Below are 23,837 nucleotides of genomic sequence, written 5' to 3' on the forward strand. Positions count from 1 at the left end.
AGAGTATTTATTTCAATCTTAAAAAGCAGCTATCACAATTCAGCAAATCACAAATAACTAAAATCCCTCAGACTGACAAGAAAAACTTCATTTAGGATGTAGCGCTATCAAATGCTATGGGAGAAGTGTCTAGACTGAAATAGATGGCAGTTTTCCCATGGGTGTCAAGACAGCTGAAATTTCATTTCCTATTCAGAAGTTTGAGTTTTTAATTATTGGGAAGATGATTATGGATTTCTGCTGTTTTGTAAGTACAGTGCATTAGCTCATTTAATTAATATCAATTTAATATTTCAGTCTCTCCTGTCATTGGCAATTGCATAATTGAAAGGGAACTTTTTCTGTTTCCTGCATATTCCACTTCTCAGGGTGAGGACTCTTCCTGATTGCCTGGAGCATGAAGTTTCATTTCAGATTCTTGCAGTGTGAATAACTGAGTAACTTCTTTTGGACAGTGTTTATATTATTTCTCTCTTGTCTGGAAAAAGAAAATTGAAAGCAGATTTTACTTCTTAGAATTACAATTTCTTTGCAGTGATACTCATCATGCTGTGACAATTTTATGCTTAGTTTGTGCCTCTGTAATGGTTTTGGAGACCATTGCTCCAAATCATACTGCATTCTATCTTCTGTTAAATTTGGAGAAACAGACTACCAGTTTAAGTTGTTACTCCTTCTATTAGGTCATATTAAGATCAAATAAGTTCAGTGCCATTGAGTGAAAAGTAGAGCATGGATGAATTTAGGAAACAGTATCTTAGTCATACAAAAATATAGTTATCTATGATTAATGGGGTAAAGATAGCAGCTGAATATTGTATGTTAGAGAAGCATAATCAGATGTGCTTGGGATTTTGCGTGAAAATTGTAGCATTTGGCTTAAACTTTTGCTATCATTGCTTAACTTTGAACTCTTCCACAAACAACTTTTTAAAGTCTGTGAATTAGGATTAGTCATAGTCATGCCATTTATTCTGCTGTAGCTGCTGGAGAGGGAGTGATAAGCTGACTGCTAAGCTGCTTTTGAAGGGTAAGGGTAAGAGAAGAAGTAGTCTGGAGATGGCATGCTTGATAGGCCTTTCCACAAGGATATGATGGGCGTGTGGCTGAGTAACTAAGGGGGGAAAACAAGATCTAAGGCATACGTGTGGCTTCTTTATAGGTTGTATGACCAAGCCACTATTCCTGTGCTCATGTGTCACTCAGTTGCATGAGATGCAGGATTTCCAGGGCTTGTGATTCTGTCTTTTTTGGGGGTTTTGCTAAGCTGGGGCAAAAATAAGGAACATCTAGTAAAATAACTGTAGTAAAGGCAAGTATAAGTAATGAAGGCTGTAGTGTATATTTTTCTTGCCAGTGGCACATGGGTGATAGATTAACTGGACACAGCATATCTTTGTTCGGTAGATGCACAGCAGATTTAGCAAGACAAAAATCGGTTCTCTTTATTTCTTCACAACTTCTTTTCTCAAATACTTTTCCATGTGCAGTTTGATTTGAAATGCCTTATATTATATTTGGCAGAGACATGAAACTGATGGATGTCATGGTATCACAGACCTCATATTGTCTCATGATAGTACATTCTGAAATAAAAAGCTGACAAAATACCTCAGATGGTTTTGGAGAACACCAAAATTCTCTGTAGTTTTAAAAAAAATGATTATAAACCTGGAGCTCAGAAGGCAGTAAAGCTAGTAATAATCAGGGAATTAAAGCAAATATTTCATGTTTGAGAGCAATGAAATAAGTTGCTACCAATTGTACTTGCAGAGTTTTTCCTAGCTGTCTTTATTTTGTTTGGTGTTTTTAGCAAGATTCTATACAGTGGGTTTACAACAGCATTGAAAGCGCACAGGAAGATCTTCAGAAAACAAACACCAAGCCCTCTGGAGATGATGGAGGAGATGCCTTTGACTGCAAAGTGGAAGGTATGTGATGCTTGTTTTGATTTTGTTGTTGATCAGAACGTTTGTGTAGTAGCAAGAAAAATACAGGCAGTAGTTTTGTTTTCAGAGAGGAAGTTGCAAGCAGACTGTAAGATGCATTTTACGTAATGATTTGCTTTTTCGTGCATTCTAAACATGTAAATTTAATTTGCCATTCTCTAAAAATTATTATATTTCCCATTTTGAGAAAAAGCTTCTGTGAACACTTTCGGGAAAATCTGTTCAATTTTCATTCATAGGATGCATAATCCTAGGAATTACCTAATCTGTTTTCACTACTGGTAATCATTTAAGGCTAAATTAGATGCATTAGTCACTACTGCACAAGAAATAACAGATCAGTTATCCTTCAGATTATTTTCAGGCAATTAACATTTAGATAAAGCTGCACTCATATGCATCATGGTAATTAAAGCGACAGTTAATGTGAACTGTATTTATGTTCTCTGGGTAAATGCTGATACTGTGATTTCATTTCTGGATGTTGACAGTTTTTTCATGGTAATTTTCTTCTGGTTTATTTAAAGTTCTTAGTTTTCCCTTTTTTGGTTGTTTTTTTTTTAATGTTTCTGGATTATAAATGAAATTAAATTAGTCCCTTCAATAACTGTTTCTAAAGAGAGACTACTGTGACTTGTCTGTTCATGCCTTTTTAGCAATCTAGTATTTTAACATCCATAAACCCACTGGTGTTCTGATTTTTAAATTATTCAGCTGGTAGGTAGGTTTTTTGATGAGCATTTTTAAATAGAATGATCAGAGTATACCTGTTACTAGAATGTTTGCCTGTGTCCTTTTCAGTTTGTTTAATGACCAGCCCTCCTCAACTGATTTGTGTTATTTTCTTTATTCTAGAGGTAATTGACAAATTTAACACTATGGCAATAATTGATGGGAAGAAGGATCATGTGAGTCTCACTGTTGACAATGTTCATCTGGAGTATGGGGTGGTTTATGAGTATGACAGCACAGCTGGAATAAAGTGCCACGTGTTAGAAAAAATGATTGAACCAAAGGGATTTTTCAGCTTGACTGCAAAGGTATGAAGCAATTTTTATATGTATTAATTCTTACTATGCTTAATACCAATGGACCGACATCTGTCTCTTGCTTATTCTTAGGATTATATGTATTTTATTTAGTATCTTACAATTGGTCACCTTTATACCTTTGACATTTTGGAGAATGATTGTGCATTCAGGAAGCAAACTAAGTTATGGCGTGGTTAAAAATTGAGCCTCTAAACTGGAAAAAATATAAAAGAACTTTAAGGTCTTCTGTTCCTCCTGCCCCCCTCCCTTTTTTCTTAATTATCAAAGAAAACTTGAAAGAAAGTCATAGACTCACTGATATGTCAAAACTTGGTGAAAGTAGGCTGTAGTTTCCAAAAGTTACTTAATCTCATCAGGACTGCATGTTCAACTTTTAAAATTTGTTTCAGTAGAAGGAGTAGCACAAGCTCTGTCTTTTCTGTGTTTGAAAGTAAAAAAAAGCTGTACATATACAGGTGCAAAATCACAGAGGAAGAAAAAGAAAAAGTGCAACTTTAAAATTTACTTTGGAGTTTTTATTTTGTGAATATTCCAAATAGTAAAATCTGTGATTGCTGTGAATGGGATGTGAAATTTTGTATATATATAATACTGTCTGGGTCAGATTGACAAATATTGTAGTAATACAGCTCTCTTACTAAGTTTGTTTTCATCTTTTCACACACATACGCATGCTAGCAAAGCACAATTAATAAAAGTATGAAAGCCCTTTTTCTTTACTTTTGGAGAGTGTATTGATCCCTGCAAATTTCTTTTTCTGTTGATATTTCCATCAGAAGTGTAAACTAAAGTACTGATCTTTTACTGAAATGACTGAGACATGGGCAGAGGTTTCTTTTCCCTGACTTCACTTTGGAGCCAGTCAGGTTGATAGACAGGGGAGTAACTTCTTGAACCAGCACCGCAAGATTTGCTAGAGCTGGTCTAGTCAATGCTTCAGGTCGTTGGCCTTAAAGATGTTAATTCTTGCTGTAATTACAATTTCATATAAATTTTTTAAGTTACTACTTTCTAACTGCTTATGAAATACTTTTCCATTCTTGTATATAGAGTAGTTAAGTGAAGGAGTACTTCCAGAACACTGATTCTGGCTTTAAATAATGCAGTGTCATCACCCTTAGTGATTAGGCTGACTAATTAAATATTTAGAAACTATTAGAAAACAATAAGGAGATGTAATGTGACTGTGTTAGAATAATGTAGTGTTTATATCAAGTGATAGTGGTCTAAATGACTACAAAAGGTCCAGTGGTAGAAAAATCAGGTCCCTTAACTCAAAGGCAATAATAAAAAGTGTCATAGGACTTCATCAATGCAAATGGTTTTAAATGACGTAAGCATAAAGTTCTCTGTATGTTCAGTGGGGTCTTATGCTTCTCTCCATATGCTTCCTTCTCTCTATGCTGTGTATTTGTTGCTGCTTGGCATTAGGCAATGAAGTAATCCTGCCCTGCTTTCCTATACTGTGCAAATCTTTGTGTTAATTATTATGACGAGAAAGTATGCAAACTTGTGCTGTAAAACTTACTGGATTTGAATGCACTTATTTTAATGCACAGCTGCAAAAAACCCCCACTTGAATTATTTGAATTTGTATTATTGATTAAACCTGACATAAAGGAAGCTTAAAAGTATGACCAAAGTGACTGCGGGGTTTTAGTAGAGTAATTGAACGCTGTAGCAGAAGAGTTAAAGGCTTAATTCATCCTGCTGGGGACCTGTAGAAAAAAATTTCTCAGGACCTAGTCATTTATAATCTGTGACTTCTTAAAAACTTCAGGTTTTGCACTCCAAAATTTCTGTATGTTGTAATTTTTTTCAAAACTCCTTGGTCCAGCTTATAAATCATGTATTCTATCTGTGATCGCGAATAGTGTAATAATGAACTGTAGCAGAAGTGAATTACAGACATGAGTCTCATGATAGATTAATACTGTATGTGTTGTTTGTCCACACTTCTTTGAGTATCTCTAAAATGTGAGCCTTTCCTTATTTAGGTGCCTTAATATGGATTTTGGGTGCCTTTCTTAGAAAGCCATTTTGGGGTGTTTTTTCAAACCAATCTTCAGAGTTGGACCCAACCAGCATCTCCCAAGTTCCCCAACACAAACTTCAATGCTTGAAATGTAAATCTGACTCCAAAAAAAGGGCTATATACTACCCTCATCTCTGCAACATGCCTTTTTTTCCTCAGTTTTCTATCACCATCACTTGCTGGCTCTATTTCCATCATAGCAAGACTTCAGTCTTTGCTGGGCAGTATAGCTTATTCTGTTTCCTGTTTATATATGCAGAATGTACAAGAGGATAGCACTCAGTTTTCTTGCATGCTTTTTCAACGTGTTAGTATTGCTTATACTGCCAGACCAAAGTTTTGCTACAAGTAATGAATTAATATATCAGCTTTGCAACGTGTGCTGTTCAAGGAAATACAGCAGACAATGTATTTCAGAGGAGCTATAATGGTTACATTAGTAGTAAATTAGTAGTAAACCCATTATCAGACAATGTCATGAGAAGCCAAATAAAAGTAGTTATTATGTGTATAACTTCTGCAGGAGATAGATTTAAAAAAACTGTTTGCTTCCCAAGTTTCATTAATTGTTGTTATGCAGCATTGCCTGTAATGTTAAAAGGCAACTGATTATCACGCTTTTCAGCTTTAGTTGTAAGGGATTATAAGTAAGGGGTTAAGAGGTTATCCTAATCATCATATTTCATAACGTACTGCTCTCGTTTCTATTGTCTTAGATTCTTGAAGCACTGGCAAAAAGTGATGAACATTTTGTGCAGAATTGCAACAGCCTCAATTCCTTAAACGAAGTGATCCCCACTGAGCTTCAAAGTAAATTCAGTGTCATTTGCAGTGAGAAAATTGAGCATATCTACCGAAGAATCTCTAGTTATAAAAAGGTATGACCGACATGTCCTAACCTTGTTGATATTGGTCTTTTAAGGAAAAAACAGGGGAATGTGGTACACTTTGGACGTTTAGAGTTCAAACATACTGAATGTTTGAATATTCAAAAAGTCTATTGCAAGGCAAAAATATGGCTGAGAGTTTAGCTGTTTTGAGGTGTGACTGCTTAAACTGAGTAATTGCATAAACTGTGTTCAAACTGTGCTCTTTATGATCTTTATGATCCCTTTTTTTAGTCACTGGGTAGATTGTATCCTTTCTTGTTTACTGTGTTCAGTTGTAGATACAATCAACTGCATATTTCCCACAAAAGGCCCAGCATTCTTGTAAATGCCTTAAACCAATACTCTAGTGAATTTGCAGATGTTAACTAAAAATGAAGCAATAACAGCAAACTTGTTTTTTAACTTCTAATGCATCTTAATTTTAAATAACAAATTGTTGCCCTTTTATTCATCTTCTATGCCCTTCAAATTGATACGACTTTTTCTAGCATTACTGTTAACAGTAATAGCTCTGTAAATTGTTAGATTAACTTGGGTTAATAAAACATGATAGCATGGAAAAAAGAAGGTGCTGCCTTTCATACACTTGAAATCTAAATTAATGAGATGTGAATTAATAAATAACCCAGAGTATGACCTCGAGTTGCTGTCGGTGTATTTCTCTATAGTTGTATATCTGAGCAGGGCATAAATGAATCAACCATTTGCCAATTTGTTAATGGAAACTTATTTTCTCACCCTGGCTTCTGGTTCTTCTCCCAAACAACCTAAGCCTTGGGAGTTTGGAGCTAGTTTGAAATAGGCCCAGAATGGCTACATAGAACTGGCTCTGCCCTGTCTTATCTCGGTTGGGGATCTCAGCTGGAACATTTACAAACTGGTCTGTCCTGAGAGTTAATATGCAAAAAATTGTAAAGAAAAACAGAAAAAAAAAGGAAAAAGAGGTTCAATGTAGAATTCACACAATTCTACAAGTTGCATGGAAAAGAGCAGATACTGTTTTCTTGTTTTTCAAAGGAAAAGAAGGGAAAACTATAAGGAAAACATCAGTAGGATGAAGGCAAAAAAGCAGCTTTCCAAAGACTTTTCAGGGTGCTTTTGGACAGGAAATGGAATAAACTGAGGAGTCACTGAAGGGGACATCAAACACATATTAATACTGCATTACCAAACATTCATTCTCTCTTGTTTGCCTGAATTATAAACCTCTGTGGTTTCAATTTGATTACAAATCAATATATTTTTTAAAAAAATAATAAACTAGTTAGTCTTAACATTAATAATAATGTATTTAGAGTTTGAGTAACGTGTAGGTGGTTTATACCTTTTCTGTAGCAAAAATATTGAGCACGATATATAATCTCTTTACTGGAGGCCAAGGCAATAAATGAAATTTTGTTGTGTTATGCTGGATATGAAATGGACAGCCTCAGGGAAGTTTTTGTAGAGCTTATACTGTTTAGAAGCAGATATTGCTGATATAAACTGCACTTTCAAGCTCATCTTCTCAAAAATCAGTAGTTTCACAGTTACAGCTCTTAATGACAATTAGTAAACACAAGTGAATTTCAGGAATAGGTATGTCATTTTCTTGGCAAGGTAAAGGTAACCATAGTTACAGGAGAGTTCTGGAGTGCCTGAGCCCAGCTTGGCTCCTGGTTTCACTGTGAAAGTTCAAATTCTATAAATAGAAACTCTGCAGATTTCTGCAGTTCCTACTATTATTATTATCAGAACATTTTGCTCATAATAGATCTCAAGTCCAGTGCCATGAGTCCCAGATGTTTCTCAACACATATATGAAAAGAATTTTGGGCCTGACTTATGACCTGATTAAATTGTAGCCAGGCATTCGGTCTCTCTGGAGCAGGATGTGTGGGAGATTGAGATGTGAAATATGTACTGCTTGCAGGAACATTTTCATCATTGAATGTCCTTAGTGCCCTTCTTAACTATTTGTACATTCTTCAGCCTTCAAGTAATTCCATAATTGGATTTCTTGTAATCTTCCAGATCTTGTTCTGATATAAAGATTTAAATGTAATTAATCAGTCAAATGTTCATCTGGCTGGAGTAATATGACACCAAAACAAACAAAAATTTACATCCCAGCACAAAAACCTTTTATTACTCAGAAGGGACATACCTTTGTTCAACTAAGTGTTAGTCAAAACTTGACTGATTGAATTTGTACTGACATTTATTAGGGAAGGAACTTTGCAAGTTAACTTTGAAACTACTCTTATGCATGATCTATGCTCCATAGCTGAGGTAGGTCTGCGCAGTATTTTGACTGGAGAGACAGGGTGATTAAAATAACGGGGACTTTGAACTGATTATGTCTTTTCCAGAAAAAATCCTCCCCTAACCACAAACTGCACTGGAAAGGGGAAAAGGACTTGTTTAGACAAAAATCCTACTTGTGACTGACAAGTCTCTTTTCCGATGGGAGAGCTCGATCTCATGACTTTTAGGATTCTGAAGTGGGTGTATTTTCTGAATGTCCAAACTTAGTATGGTTTAGTCTTAGCCATTTTGGGTTGACATATCTCATCTTAAAAACCAAAAACCTCCAAGCCTGTTCAAGAGTGTGTACAAAATTTCACGTGTTATAGTGAAAAAGATACGAAAGCACTGTATTAGAATTAGACCATAAAATGGGTGGGGGTGTGTGTGTAGGGTGGGGGGGGTGGGGTGGGAATTTTCATAATTGCTGAACTGATACATAGGTGAGAGAAGAGGTGGTGGACTAGCAAAGTCTGTAAATGGTGTTTGCGGTTTTTATGATCCAGTGTTTATCAGCTTCACAGAATCATTCAAAATCACAGAATAGGTGAGGTTGGAAGGGACCTCTGGAGGTATTGTCCAACCCCCCTGTTCAAGTGGGACCACCTAGAGATGGTTGCCCAGTACCGTGTCCAGATGGCTTTTGAGTATCTCCAAGGAGAGAGGTCTGACAACTGCTCTGGCCAAGCTGGGCAAGTGCTTAGTCACCCTCACAGTGAAAAAATGTTTCCTGATGTTCAGAGGAAACAGCTGTGTTTTGATTTGTACCCATTGCCTCTGGTCCTGTCACTGGGCACCATTGAAAAGAGCCTGGCTCCATCATCTTTGCATCCTCCCTTCAGGTTTTTGAACACATTGATGAGATCCCCTTGAGCCTTCTTTTCTCCGGCAGAACAGTTCCAGCTCTATCAGCCTTTTCTTATGGGAGATGCTCCATTCCCTTAATCATCTTGTGGCCTTTTGCTGGAGACTCTCCAGTATGTCCATGCCTGTCTATTTCTGGGAAGCCCAGAATGGGACATTGTACACCAGGTGTGGCCTCACCAGTGCTAAGTAGAGGAGCAGTATCACCTTTCTCCACCTGCTGGCAGCACCTCTCCTAATGCAGCCCAGGGAACCATTAGCATGGACTTCATCCTTCCTGAATATGAAATTCATAATTCATGGCTTCCGATTCTGTCTTTATTACAGCTTCAGGCAAAAAAATCAGATTTTTTTTGCAAGACATTGACTTGAAAACATCTATGTCAGCAGGTGTTTATAAATGTCATGTGTAGTACAGCACTGGATCATAGAGCATTTCCAATCTTTCTTCCCAGGGGGACACAATATTTTATTACGTTGCAAGGGAAATAAATTCTGTCTCCTTTTTACAAGGCTGTTTACATTTGTAAATACAATTTACTTCAACCCCCCTCAAAAATAGAAAATGAAAAATATTTTTCTTTCTCTTGTAAAGATGGAAATCATGAAGTCAAGCCATCTGAAGTCAAGGGTGCCTGGAATATACTAAACTTTTGTTTTCTATTCAGGTACACAAGTTTTGTCAACCAAGTACTGATGCATCCTAAGCTGTTAATAAAAATTTTGTTTTCTTTCTCACTTCCAGTTTTCAAGAGTATTAAAAAACAGAGCTTGGCCTACCTTCAAACAAGCTAAGTCAAAGATTTCACCACTTCACAGCAGTGATTTCTGTCCAACCAATTGCCACATCAATGTGATGGAAGTGTCTTACCCTAAAACCTTAACTTCCCTTGGTAGTGCCTTTGGTGTACAATTAGACAGCAGAAAACATTTTTCCCATGAAAAGGAAAACAAAGGCGCTGATCAAGGTAAGTCAGTTGAGCTTGAAAGAGCTACTGCTGGTGCTTCAGATAATACAGCCTTAAGAGGTAACTGGTTTAGGTTTATGTCCCAAATATTAAAACTAAGGACATGGCTTTATGAAATTCCTCTAGTATGATACTTTAGGTTTATTTTTAAAGCGTAATAAAAAGTAGTCATAAATCCACAATAATTTTCCCTCAAGTAGCTTGACTTTGATATGCCAAATGAAATGCAAAATTAAATATATGAAGTTTTAAGCAAGACAGTATTTCAATGTTTGTTAGGTTTTCTACTAATTTCAAAAAGTATGTTGAAAAAAAGTTAATGTTGTAACCTCTTTGGATTATTCCCAGGTAAACTGAATCCCATGATTTATGTCCAACATACCATTACTACTATGGCTGCTCCTTCAGGACAGTCTCTTGGCCAGCAAGAGGGCCATGGTCTGAGGTACCTCTTAAAAGAAGAAGATTTAGAAACACAAGATGTCTATCAAAAGTTGCTGTTCAAATTACAAGCTGCACTGAAAGAGGTGGAAACATGTGTCTGTCAAATAGACGAGTAAGTAAATGTTACCATCTGGACCTGCCTTTAATTTTTTCATTGAAGATACTGGTAAACCTGGGTGTCCTTTTTGCGTAGTGTGAGACCAATGTTGACTTTAGATATAATTGAAGGTAAAGAATTTACGTGTAGGTAATATTATATTTTGTTGCTTTTCCCAATGTCCCTGATTTTTTCCCACTCTAGTTTGTAGCTTTTGTCTAAAATGTGGAAATATTAATTGTTTTAAAATGAGAGAAATATGAGACCCACACGACATCTGTAATTTCACTAGGAATGGGAACAAAGGGCAGAGGTACAGAAACAGCTTTTTTTGAACTCTTCAGGTACTGAAGAGAATAGTCCCGAAGATAAACTTTTAGGTAAAGCATTTTTCACCCATAGGAAGATTATTAGTTTGTTAGACATTTTTCAGAAACAAATTGGCCTTAATGAAGAGCTATGGATCTAGGGAGGGCCACTTTTGAATGATGAGGATACTTGACTTGAATGTAGAGACCCAGAGTCTCACCACAGTTTGTCCTCATTCATGACAAGGATTTAAAACTTGCTTTTCCATTTGTGAGGTAAGACTGCTGGGCTATTTACTGTCTCGGGATGAGGATGAAGAAGAGTGATAGGTCTTTCAGTTTTGGAAGATTCCATATGTAGTGCAAATGTCAGAAGTTACTAATTTTGAAAATAAAAATAACACAATTTTGGGGGTTTAAAAGACTATTTTTCATTATCTCCACTTTGATAAAGTGGTATATCATTGCTTCTCCTGGTATTTTGAAGACTGTACAATCATTTATCCTTTCATAGTTACTTCAGAGTGGGAAATTTTTGTACTTTTCTAGTTGTAACATGATGTAATAGTTACACAGTAGTAAGTAATCGTAATGTATTACATACTGTGATAGGAATGAGAGTAAGTGGTCTCAGATTTTTTATGGAAAACATTGTTTTCTGTGCCTTTATGTAGTTCTGCTAATTATCATGCTGAATATGAAGTCAGTTAATTAAATTTAAGATAATTTCAGTGCTTGGGTGCACTTAAAAATAACTGACTGTAAAGCCTGTGTTGTCACTCTTCCTTTAAGGAAGTCAGAAAATTACATGTGAAGGATGAATCAATAATTCAGGAAGTTCCAGTTCCCAGTCTGCCACACCTTTCCTATCCATTCTCTTGAGCCCATGATGCAAAAGCACAGGAACTTCAGAACCTTTCTTTCATACACATGTGTAAATAAATACACGCATACACATGTATATGCTGTGCGTACAGATACATACATATGTTAATTTTGAGAGTCACACAGTTGTGACAGTAAACATAAGGGTTTACTTTCTTTTCTGTCATAAATTTCCTGTACACTGACCTTGTAGCAGATTCTGTATAAGGTGCACAGATTTATATAGCAAATTTTACCTTTTGCTATTTGTAAGACTGAGACTTTTCATACTTTATTCCTCACAGACTTTGAGTGGACTGCCAGTGCATTATTGCTGTGGAGGAAAGCAGTTCTATACAGGAAACAGGATAGCCGAGGGACCTACATAATATTGCTGAACAGGGAAGAGGGAAGCTGGGACTGTCTGGGTGTGAGCAGTTCAGCAGTATGTGGTGTATCACAATAGAACATAGTTAAAAGTACTAATTAATTATGGAGAGAAAAGTTAGAATTACTAAGAAACAAAAGATAGAGTAGTAAGATAAGATAATGAAACAGCCGTGTGTTAATTACAAATATTTGTACTTCGGCAGCTAGAGGAAATGCTTGAACATACCTATCCTTGAACTTTATGAAGACTGTAGAACTTCTGTTTTCTGTTACAACATAGCAACAATAAAATTGATGTCTTTACTGAATTGCTTACAATTGTAAGCAATCCTCATTATTACGATTTTCTCGGGACAGAAAATATGAACATGCCATCACAATTCTAAATTTATATGATATTGAATAATAGAATAACCGACCTTTGGTACCCTTTATAACAGTACTGTTGAAAAACTTTTGCTTTCCATGTTACTAGGTGTTTCTGCTCTGTGTTGAGGTCAGTAATGGTCTCTCTCTCAACTCCCAGAATCATGGGGCAGTGTTACCTGCCCAGCCTCTCCTGTCTGTTAGTGAATGAAAATGAACTGAAAAAAAGTGCTTCACCTGAAGAGCAGGTCTGTGAGAGCTTGTGGATTATGGGAAGGGAATGTCTAAGAGAAGGTTGTGTACTCCTACATTAACTTCATAATAACTTTTGTCATGGCTCATTGATGAGATTGCATTGTATAAGAAATGCAGTCCTGATGGAGAGGGAAAGAGAGATACACACACAAAAAGGTATATATCCCCTTTTCGTAGCCTCTTAAAGTTCCACTGATGACTCATTCAAATAGTTTAATAGTACGCCAGTACTTCTTTAGTACCATTGCTAGATGCCCACCATTGATGCTAGTTATTATATAGAAATAAGTCCTCCCAGTTGTGTTCACATGCAGTCTGTCTATCCCACCTATGTTTTGGAAACATGTCTGTTGGGAGTATACAAGAGACTTGAACACTTTCTGAGCCTCTGTGGGGTGCAGAAAAGACAAAGCAGCTCAGAGGTTGCGGGTTTTTTTGTCACTGCCTGTGGCTATCGATGTTTAATGTTTTGACTCACCCTAGCAGGTTTTATTTGTTTCTAACATATTTTTAGGAATCTGTTGATTTGGGTTGCATATAGGATTAATTCCACATGTGTGAATTTTTTTGGTCAAGATTTAAATTTCTCTGTTTCATGGAAATTTTCTGCATAGTTACAGAGAATTTCTAGCAGTTAGTTACTACTTACTCACATATTTCTCCTATGAGAGACAGGCACCTAAGATAATACTGTTTTGGGTAGACCCATCTCCAAGGAAAATGTGCATTTGCTGCATTTGAGAAGAAAAAGACCACTTCAAAAAAAAAGTCTCTTTAAGCATGATTATTGGTGGGTTTTTTTTGCATCCATGTTTAGGTTTGTGTGTTTTAGACTCCCTGAACTGGGTTTCAAAGAGCACTTCAGTGACCTCAGGAACTACTAGCTCCAGAACTCTGTTATCCAGAGTTCCAGCTTTCATTCATGGTAGTTCAGCAGAAAATTTTTCCTTAGAAAAAGAGCCTGCCTGCTGAGCAGAAGTGAAAAGCTCCCTTAGGAAAAGCTCCAGCTACCTTAATCAGTCTTTTACTGAGATCTTGGCAGCAGTGACTAAACAGTCACACAAAAGAAGAGGATATAATAGTCTGTGTCTTGACAGATAATTACTCAGGGGAAGATATTTTCAGGAGGTGAAATTGCAGTTCATTATGATTGTTTCTTACTCTTATTTTCTTGCAACAACAAAATCCACAAGAAGTTACCAGACTAGATCTGCCCAAAGGCTGTTTTTGGTTTTTCTAGAAGTGGATGGTAACAGGAACACAGGGAAAAACGAAAGTATAGATTAATCCTTGTCCTTATCTCATCTCATCTTCAGCAGGCAGTGCTACAAGGTCTTTCTGGAATGGACCTTTTGTTTTAAGAGCACTGTTAGAATGATCTGCTATTAATTTGTTTAATTCCTTTTTGAACTTCTGTTGTATTTTCAAACTCAGAAAGTGAGTTTTACAATTATGAAGAACTGATTCTCTAAGGTCTGCATTTCTTGGGATATATTCAAGAACATATATGCCCTAGTGGGTAGAGCAAAACTGAACAGTGCTGTGAAATACAGTGACTTAAGTGATAGGGAAGAACTGAGTTGTGATTTCACGCTGGTATGAAGTGTTAAGGCATCATGTTAAGCCCAAAAGTTGTCTGTCTAGTGGATGAGTGAGTTTAAAGTCCAGTAAAATTATACCTTTTGCATATCATAGTTACAATTCAGATCCTTTTTCTTTATGTAGGATAAATATCTATCTTTTGTTAGCTCTTAGCCAGAGAAAGCTATGCAGAAATGATGAAAGGATTTGCTAAAAAGCTTTACTTACCATCCTTGTCTCCCTCAAGTTAATGCCAAACCCTATGTTAGCATCTGTTGGGTCTGATTTCAATGAGACCAGGCTTGATATACCATTTGAGGTATGTATTCATTGTTATACAGTCAACAGACAGTATTATAGGGATAATCTACCTACCATATTTCCAAAGTATATGGTTTCTGTATATATATTTCCAAAGTATATGGTTTTATTTATATATAAAAAACTCTTTCCATTCCTGAGAGTCCAGAAATTATTTGTGTATACTCAAAAACGCTATGGTTGAACGTGGTGTTGAACACTTTATCTGTGTTTTGTATGCAAAAAGTCACTGCTCTCAGTCCAGAAACTTGAAGAACACCTTCGGTTGTTTTCTAGTAGAGTATTTTTGTCAAAAGAGTAGAGAAATTTGGTAACTCAGTAGTGATGTAACTGTAGCTGAAAAAGCTAAGTATGAGTTGCTTCAGCTGGCAGACCCCCACAAAATTAAGCTGAAGTGTTAAAACCCTTAAAATCAAAATTCCCCTCCTTGTGTTGCTAATGCTAATATGTGTGGTGAGAAACAAAAGGAAGGAATTCTGAATGCTAGCCTTTAATAACAATTAGGGCAGCGATTTTGTTCACAAGATACATATTTCCTGTAGCTTTGCTTCAGAAGTAAGAATTATGTGTAACAAAAAGATCTAATGTATGTTTGAATCATGCCATGTATTTGATAGAAAGTTTGCTAGTTGACCATTCTGACAGCTCCTACAAAAAATCCTGCTACTCTGTCTTACAGGAAAAAAAAGCTTAATTCAGTGTCTTCTGATTTCAGGTCGTTAGAAGGTCATTTTTGCAAGAAAAATGCTGCCTTTCAAATCCAAATACTAGTTTGAAAACATCATTCTAATGGAGTGTTTGAGTAATAGGAATTAAAGAACAATTGGCCATTATAGGTGTTCTGATCTTGAAAGTAAATTAGAACATCTCAATATGAGTTAATCACCCAAGAATATGAATCTTTTACTTCCAGTATTTGTGCATGTTCTAAATGTAGAAGTCTGCACTGTTCTCTCCTCTTGACCGGATGTTGCTTTTGTGCTCATCACAAAAGCTTGTAGATTAATCATCAGTTTTACTAGTGATCCTGGCTTAGACACTTTGAATGTCAGGGAATACACAGATATGTTAATACAGAGTATTAAAATGCCTTAGTGAAATAGGTTGTGATGCAGGCTGAGATGTCTGGTACAGTAGTAATTGAGAAAATACATGCTTTTCACAGATATATAGTTTCTTTGGTTTGTTTTCTTGATTTGTGCTGAAAGTACATGGCTCATGTTTAAAATCAGTTATGTTTATATAAAATTTGACCTCAAGTGTTCAAGAATGTTCTTTATTTCTTCCCTAGCCAGAATCATTGCCTTTGTGCAAGATTGAGCATTTAGTAATGCTAATGAGTTTCATGGTTACACTTTTTAACAGCAGAATGTGTTACTTTCTTCTCTTGTTTCAAATAGATATGGCCCAAGTTAAGATTTCCCTTCACATATTACAGAATAATAGTTGGAGGATGTTGATGAGAAATGTTAGCATGTTGTTAGCTTGCTTGTGAAAAACATGAATTTTTCTTCTCTTCCTCCCGCCCCCCACAGCCTTCTTTCTTCAATAACATATTCTCCCAAATCAGAACGTAAAACACCTGAACCTTTAATACCAGCAGACAGTGATAACGAAAAGGGGGAAAGGAATGGGAAGAAAGTCTGTTTCAGTGTGACAGGTGATGAGCAAGAAGATTCTGGTCATGATACCATCAGCAATAGGGATTCTTACAGGTAACTACTAATAACTTTCTATTTGTCAACTGAATCAAACTGTGGGTTCATAGGCTGTCAAGTGAGACTATGAGTCATATCAGAATATAATGATTCCGACATTTCTAGCAGAGTAATAACTAGCATCAAGATGTGTTACAAGATGTGTAAATTAAACTCTTTTATTAGTATAGATATTAGTTATTAGATCTTGGTATCCCTGTCCTTTGTAGGATATCACAGCCAGACATGTGAAGCTTTACTTTAGATTACCCGTTTATAAAAAAAAAACAACCCAGAAATATTTTCTTTTATTATGTTCCCCAACAACAAACCAAATATCTGCCTTGGAAAGCAAGATGCCAGAGCCACCACTCTTGCTGATCTAAAGAAAAGAAGTATCTGTTTCTCAACATATATTCTTCACCTTCTTCCACTCTAAAAATTAACATCATCTCATCTCTAGAATTCATAATGCATTATGCTTGCTGTGAATGAAAATGCAAAGAATTTTGAAAAGGAGTAATTACAGCAAGCATAGGTCTTATAAAGATGATCTTCTATTGCTTAAAGAGAATTGGTTAACTACATGATAGAAAATCTAAATTAGAATTTTAGCTGCAAGTAAAATAAGGGTTCATTATTTGTTCATTATCATGGTTCATTATTATGCCCAGAAAGTAGAATCTCAGTAGGGTCATAATTTTTTCTACAGAACCCTGTGTTGCTGAGATCTCTTGCATACACTAATATTTGATTATTGCAGCATGGTAGATAGGAACTCTTTGTCAGAGTAGCAATGGAAATATATGTATAAATTTGTACAGAAGTAAATGTAGAGATAATTTGCACAGATTAAGTCCATTTTGTTCTAGCCATGGGGAGCACACAAGCAAAGTGCTGGTCCAGCTGAAGTGCATTTATAATTTCTACATGTCCATGATGTGTCAAATTGGCTGTGCAGGAGCTGCTCCAGTGGCTTGTGCTTGCTCCAGTTGCAGAGTTCCCCAGTTGGCACAAGATTTATCTGTGCTGAAAGAAGGTGTTACTTAGGACATGGGTACCACTTAATTTGAAACATTTTCTTTATTCTGGTTCCAGTCATTTATAGTCCATTCTGGCTGTTTAAGAATAGTAAAATCTAGGGTTTCGTATGCAGAATAATCATAAAATCTGTGAGCTTGGAACAATCGTTAGAGTGAGATTGGAATTCTTTGTTTCTTTGCTTAAATAATTACATTAGGCAGTACTTAAAATCTCCAGATCCCATAATGCCACTGGTTATTACTGGAACTAGTGGACTAATTTCAGCCATTAGAATGCTCTCATTTTGTGATGTAGGGTCTCATTCTAAACCTTACAATACAACACAACACAATAAAATGCAGAATGATATAGCTGATACATCTAATCTATTTCTCATTTTCCTGTGTTTTATTTTCTCATGCTTTGCAGAATCCGGTTTTAAATAACCTTTATATTCCCTTTGGAGACTTTAATAAGTGAATAAAGCTAGTTAGAAAACATTTTGTAATATCCAGCCAGAAATTCTTAATACTCCTTGGGACTGTTCACCCTCTGTTAGGAACATGTTGTTACTGATGTCTTTTCACCTACTTAATTGATATAATTACAATCATATCCTATTCCTTCATTTTAAAGTTTTCCCCATTCACTTACCTGGTTGGTTACAGATCCAAAACGTATACCTTAGCCAGGAAATATAAGTCAGTATGCCAAAACTAGTGAAACATCACTACTGTATTTATAAAAATAAAGAAAATAAGTAAGGAGCACATGGGTATGTGTATAACTGCAGCATTATATGTAAAATATAGATAAGTCCTATCCTGGTGAGTGGATACACCCAATTAATAAAACCAAAATGAGATCATTATATATATGTGTGTGTGTGTGTATATATATATCCTTCAGGTAGACTGCTACATTATCTTATCCACTTAGGCTTTTAAGATTCTCTCTGCTGGGTGGTTACTTAAGTATTTCCTGCATTGAAACTAAATGATAATGTGGCTAAATAACTCTGAAGACTTTGAGTTCCAATTTATTTTCATAGGATTTTTAGTACAAAAGGCTATGTTTTACTGTGTTTATGCTTCAGAAGTAGGTATGTTCTCCATCTATTTTCTGTACAGAACAATTTATTTTTGAGATAAAGGAGCAGAAAAAAACCCACATTTAAATCCCCAGATCTTACTAGACCAATGTGGGTCACATTTTGTATACATAAAAGTTTTAACTGAAGTCACAGATGTAAGTATCTATACATGTTTAATAATACAAACAGTTGGAAGAGATGAGATCATAAATAGTTGTAATTTGAGTTTTGGTGCTACTCAAATGGATCAAATCTCTTCTAAACACATTATGGATTCTAGTTTGCAAGTCATAAACTAGATTATTGTCGTTTGTATTAGCTATGAACTAAGAGTACAGAATTTAAATGTGGAGTCACTAAAACATTTGAGGCTACAGTTTCAAAAACTGTCACTTGTGTAAGAAAAATGGGTGGGTTTGCATCAAAAGTGTGTATTATCATTCCACAAGTATTTGTTCACATGCAAGGTGAAGGGAGACAACTGAATCATCTGTTTTCGGAATTAGGTTTTCCAAGTCCTACCTGGATTGCAAATTAAATTATAACCTAAGTTATAGGGATATTTATTGTTGATGAAGAATTGTACAGACCATCTCATCATTAAATTTAAAAGGGGGAAAGGGAAAGAATTTCCATAATGTTGATACAGAGCCTGTGTTAAGGGACATTAATTCTTTTTTTGTTTTGTGGTTGTTTTTTTTCAAGCGATTGCAACAGCAATAGGAATTCCATTGCCTCATTCACCAGCATTTGTAGCAGTCAGTGCAGTTCTTATTTTCACAGTGATGAAATGGATTCAGGTATGTTTATAAAAGTCAGCTGTGAATCTGTCATCTTTTCCTTTTATTCAGTTTTATTCTTTTCATTTGCCTGGCAGTTTTGTTGTTTCTGTTTTAAAAATTGCATCCTCCTTGGTAAAAGAAGTGTGTCATTTTGCTTCTGCCTAGTTAGTGCTGCGCTGAAGAGTCCTGTGAAAGTAAGCCAACATTCCAGCATCTCTGTGAATAGACAGAATTAGTTAGAGCTCTTAGGGTCACTGCTTTTAACCACTTTCATGCCTTAACCTTGACAGTGTGTTATGTTGCACAGAGTAAGGAGCATTTTAGGTGAGTGTGGAGTGCTCTCCCAGCCTGTGTCAGCACCCGGATGGCAGGATACGGCTGTGTATGTTTGTAGGAAGGAATGTGAGACCACATAGAAGCACATTCTTGTTTATGCCATGACAAATTGAATCTAAATAAATGCAGCTGCTAATAGGAGTGAGATGGGATTTAACTGCATGGACTACAAGGTCATATACTCAGGGACTAATAAAAAATACTTGCTCTAAGCTGGGAGTTTATAATTTGGGAATGACTTAGCAAAAGAAAGAACTGGGCGTAATTAGTTGAATATGAGCCACCAGTGAGACTTGGCCATCAAAAGGGCAATTTTTGTTGCTAATTGTACCAGGAGAGGTATTTTCAGTCGAGACAGGAAAATATTAATGACGTTACGCAAGATATCAGAGATACCTTGTGAATAACTAGATGACTGCTTTCCAGAAATAATACATACTTACAGAACTGAGCAGATACAGAGGAAAGGATGAAGGACATAATGAACTGTTAATAAAAGAGGAGACCCAGGGTCTGTATCTTCAACTTAAGATATAGATGAGCTGATATATGCTCATGCATCATCAAGCTGAAGTACCAGCTGAGATGCCTAAAAGAATATGTCTGTGCTAGCCAAGTGCAGATACAGTGTTTGAGTTGATAAATACTGCTGCTTAGTGAAACTCCCACTCTCCTGACAACTTAATTTTCTCCTAGTTCCAAAGCTAACCTGGTTAACTCCAGATCAGGGCTCTTTGGCACTGTGCTCCATCTGTTGCAATTAAAACCCTGTAAAGGGTTATAACTACTGGCTGTAAGGACATCTAAATGAGATAAAAAAGAATCAAGGACAGAAAGGTGCTATTTAAGTGTTTCACTGACATAAGAAAAATGAGTCCAGATTGGCCATGAATAAATTTGGATTATAAATTATCAAGTGGCTACTTACCTGTCACTGCAACAGCAAGGAGGAAAATCAGTTTTAAGCTCAATATTTCACAGCTTTTCAAAGAGTTCAGGTTGCATCACCCATTGCCTGAGAGAGTTAGTGACTGAGGGCAGTGACCTACAAGAGTCCTTCTCCTTTGTGCTCTCTTAGGAAATGATGTGGTATGTACTACTAAAAGCTTCATATCAAATACAGAATTTGTTGAATTACTAAAATCTCAGAAAAATTTAATTATTAAGAATATTAATATTGTGAATTACCTGTAAAGTCACTGTAAAAATTATATTGTGAATGCATTTCAGTGGCTTCATGGTCTGCTATATTATGTTCACATTACTTAACTATTTAGTCTGGTGTTTAGGATGTTCTCCAGCATAGAAGGATTGGATGTTCTGGTAACAGAATAGTTGAGGTTTGAAGGGACCTCTTGATATCATCTAGCCCAATCCTCTGCTCAAGCCGGTTAATCTAGAGCAGGTTGTCCAGGACCATATCCAGTAGGTTTTGAATGTGGTCTGTTCTGTAAGAGCTATTTCTGTGTCACTGAGTAACTACTAAATGCAAAATATATAGGGACATATAATCCTGAAAGCCTAAGCATTGGTCTGTGTGGCAAGTAGTTTAAGCTACAAAGATTTTGGAAAATGTACTGAAACTTCTAAAGTTTTTTATTTTAAAATATTTTTCAGGTGATGAGCTTCCCATAAGTGTTCGAATCTCCCACGATAAACAGGACAAGCTCCATAGCTGTTTGGAACATCTTTTTGGTCAAGTATGAGATTCTTTTTCTTGGCTTTGATACTAATGTCTGTGTTTGAGCTAAGTTATCATCAGCAAATACTCCCTTTTCTTTTTACTTTTGCTTTCGGCTGTTTACTGGGATGGTATGTATTTACTCATTCTCCTTCAGTTCTCTGTAAATAGTTAAAAACTGTGAATTAAACAGGTCCTTATATTTAGTCTAACATTCCCTAGTTTGTTACTTTAACTAGAGCCATTAGGTAAGAAAGAATCCAAAGCTACTTCTCTGTAGTCCATATTTCTTAAAGAAAGAAATTCTAATCGTTACTGTAAAAAACATCTTTCTCACAGAACCTTGATCCCAACAGGTCGATTCCATTGTCAATCTTCTGAAAGGACCAGCTGTGATGAGGGCCTTTGAACAGACAAAATACTTTACACCAGGTCGAGGCCTTCAAGGTAACGTGTAATTCTGTCTGAGAATCAAAAGACAGCTTGAAGCGTACACGGATATGACTACTACTCAAGCTGGGTACTAAAGAACTGATGTTGCTTAATCTTGGTGTATTCTGCAAGAGCTAATTGTTGGAATTCTCGTAAAGTAGAATTTATTCTTAGTTGAAAACTAGCTTCTTACACTTTAAATTGTAGAATGAACTGATTATAGAATTTCTGAGGTACTTGAAGCAAGATACAGGTTTTGTACATTGCAGGTGTTTTTATTATGTTTTTGTCTGAGCTACTGAAGCAGTTTCTGATCTTTTTTGTTACTAACACTGGATTTTTATTATGTTTTTTAGATATTTGTGAAGTTGATTTATAAATAATTTGCACATGTAGATTTATAGTCTTAGTAATATTTATGCCAAATATATACTTGTATAAGTATTATTGATCATTTAAAAAAAATGCTGTATGTAATTTCAGATACTCTGCTAACAGTCACGTAGTTGCTTAAGTCTAAGTGTATAAATGGGTACTGGTGGTAGCCATAAGATTATGATAAAGAATGAAAAGGACTTCTTTCAGTGAACTGAGGTTAAAGAAAAAAGAAAAAAAAGCTCAATGGGAGACTGAATATTATATTGATATTTATAATAGGACCAATAAAATCATAATCAAACCTGCATATGTCTTTTGGCAATGAAAACTAATTTTAGATGGCCAGAGGGTGGATCTTTGGCTTTTATTAATCACCAAAATCCCACTGAAGTCAACAGAGGATAAGTACTCTAGCCCAATTATCTTTTTTTTACAAAACGCAAAGTACTTCCCCCTCATTTAATTTGCATGGAAGACCACATAACCTCCTGTTTTTCTTCTTCTTTGTTTCCTATTTTGGGACCAAAGTAATGGGGATGAACCTAGATCAGTTCTGCTCTCTTATGTTTCTCAGTGTTTTAGATAGAGTACCTAGCAGGCTTGCATAACAAAATGTTATCCTTTCAGTGGTATTATAAATGTTCAGTTAGACACAAGATATGAACACGACAGGTATTTTATTATTGATCTGCACCATCTTCATGAACCATACAAGGAGCACTTCAGTGGTTTGAAAGATAGACTAGGTTAAGTAATAAGTAATTTTGTTTTAAGTTTAATTTTCTGATTGAATTAATTTTGCCCTTAGAAGTTCCAGGGTCCCACTTACTCCATGGAGACAGGTACCTTCTACTTATGTACCTGGTTCAGAAACAGTCATGTTTGGGAATGCTGATTGCTCTCTCCTTTGACTAAGTAGAGAGCTTAGATAACTCTTTGACCTGTCACCCTAGCTTTAACTTAGAGTTAAATAAGTCAACAGCTTCTTGAGCTGTGAAAACATTTACAAATTGATAATGTCTTACTGTGGCTTTCTAAGGAGATTTAAGCAGAAAAATATTATTTTTGTCCTTGCTTAGAGTTTCAGCAGGAAATGGAACCGAAGCTTAACTGTCCAAAGAGGCTACGACTCCACATTAAGCAAGACCCTTGGAACCTCCCCAGTAGTGTCCGGAGTCTTGCCCAGAATATCAGAAAATTTGTTGAAGGTTAGTGAGAACAACATGCCCATAAACACTTTGTTAATGATAGAGAGCCTGGGGAAGGGATGGGGAGATATACAACTGCCTTGTGTTGCTACTAGGCAAGGTTTGCTGAACACAGTGTATTCTATGAGAAATTATTGAATTTCAGGACTTTTTTATGTTCTGTGTATCTCAACTGTCTCATGTTCACCCTATTGGCTTCAGATACTGAAGAGAAAATTGTATCTTCTGACAAGTGAAAACAAATGAAACATAATGTTGCACGCTCTATGTTATTTCAGTTGCTGCTGAAGTCCAGTTGGCTTGACTGATTTGTCACAGGAATTCTTGGGACTCATATACCAGAATGAGGCTTTCCTTGAAATTAAACTCCCATTTTTCTACTGTCTTAAATGGAACGATGAAGACTCTGTACAACTTTTGTCCTATATTTTGTTCTTACCTGGTATTGATCTGGAATCATTATCCATCTAAATTCATGCTCCCTCATTTGTCATGTTCATGCTCCCTCATTTGTCATGAAGCCAAACCTGTTCCACT

General features: G+C 36.0%; 1 protein-coding gene across 2 annotated transcripts in view; it reads left to right on the forward strand.

Moving 5' to 3' along the window:
• Positions 1-23,837, forward strand: part of PREX2 (phosphatidylinositol-3,4,5-trisphosphate dependent Rac exchange factor 2) — a 181,113-nt gene that overhangs the window by 96,857 nt on the left and 60,419 nt on the right. For both annotated transcript variants that reach the window (XM_040587069.1, XM_040587070.1), the window contains 10 exons: positions 1,814-1,931; positions 2,805-2,989; positions 5,753-5,914; positions 9,822-10,044; positions 10,393-10,600; positions 16,206-16,385; positions 19,189-19,283; positions 21,219-21,301; positions 21,639-21,729; positions 23,172-23,300. In XM_040587069.1, the coding sequence (XP_040443003.1) occupies positions 1,814-1,931; positions 2,805-2,989; positions 5,753-5,914; positions 9,822-10,044; positions 10,393-10,600; positions 16,206-16,385; positions 19,189-19,283; positions 21,219-21,301; positions 21,639-21,729; positions 23,172-23,300 (1,474 nt within the window). The remainder of the gene's footprint in view (positions 1-1,813; positions 1,932-2,804; positions 2,990-5,752; positions 5,915-9,821; positions 10,045-10,392; positions 10,601-16,205; positions 16,386-19,188; positions 19,284-21,218; positions 21,302-21,638; positions 21,730-23,171; positions 23,301-23,837) is intronic.

Source organism: Falco naumanni, chromosome 3 (genome assembly GCF_017639655.2).
Source record: "Falco naumanni isolate bFalNau1 chromosome 3, bFalNau1.pat, whole genome shotgun sequence".
Classification (NCBI taxonomy): domain Eukaryota; kingdom Metazoa; phylum Chordata; class Aves; order Falconiformes; family Falconidae; genus Falco; species Falco naumanni.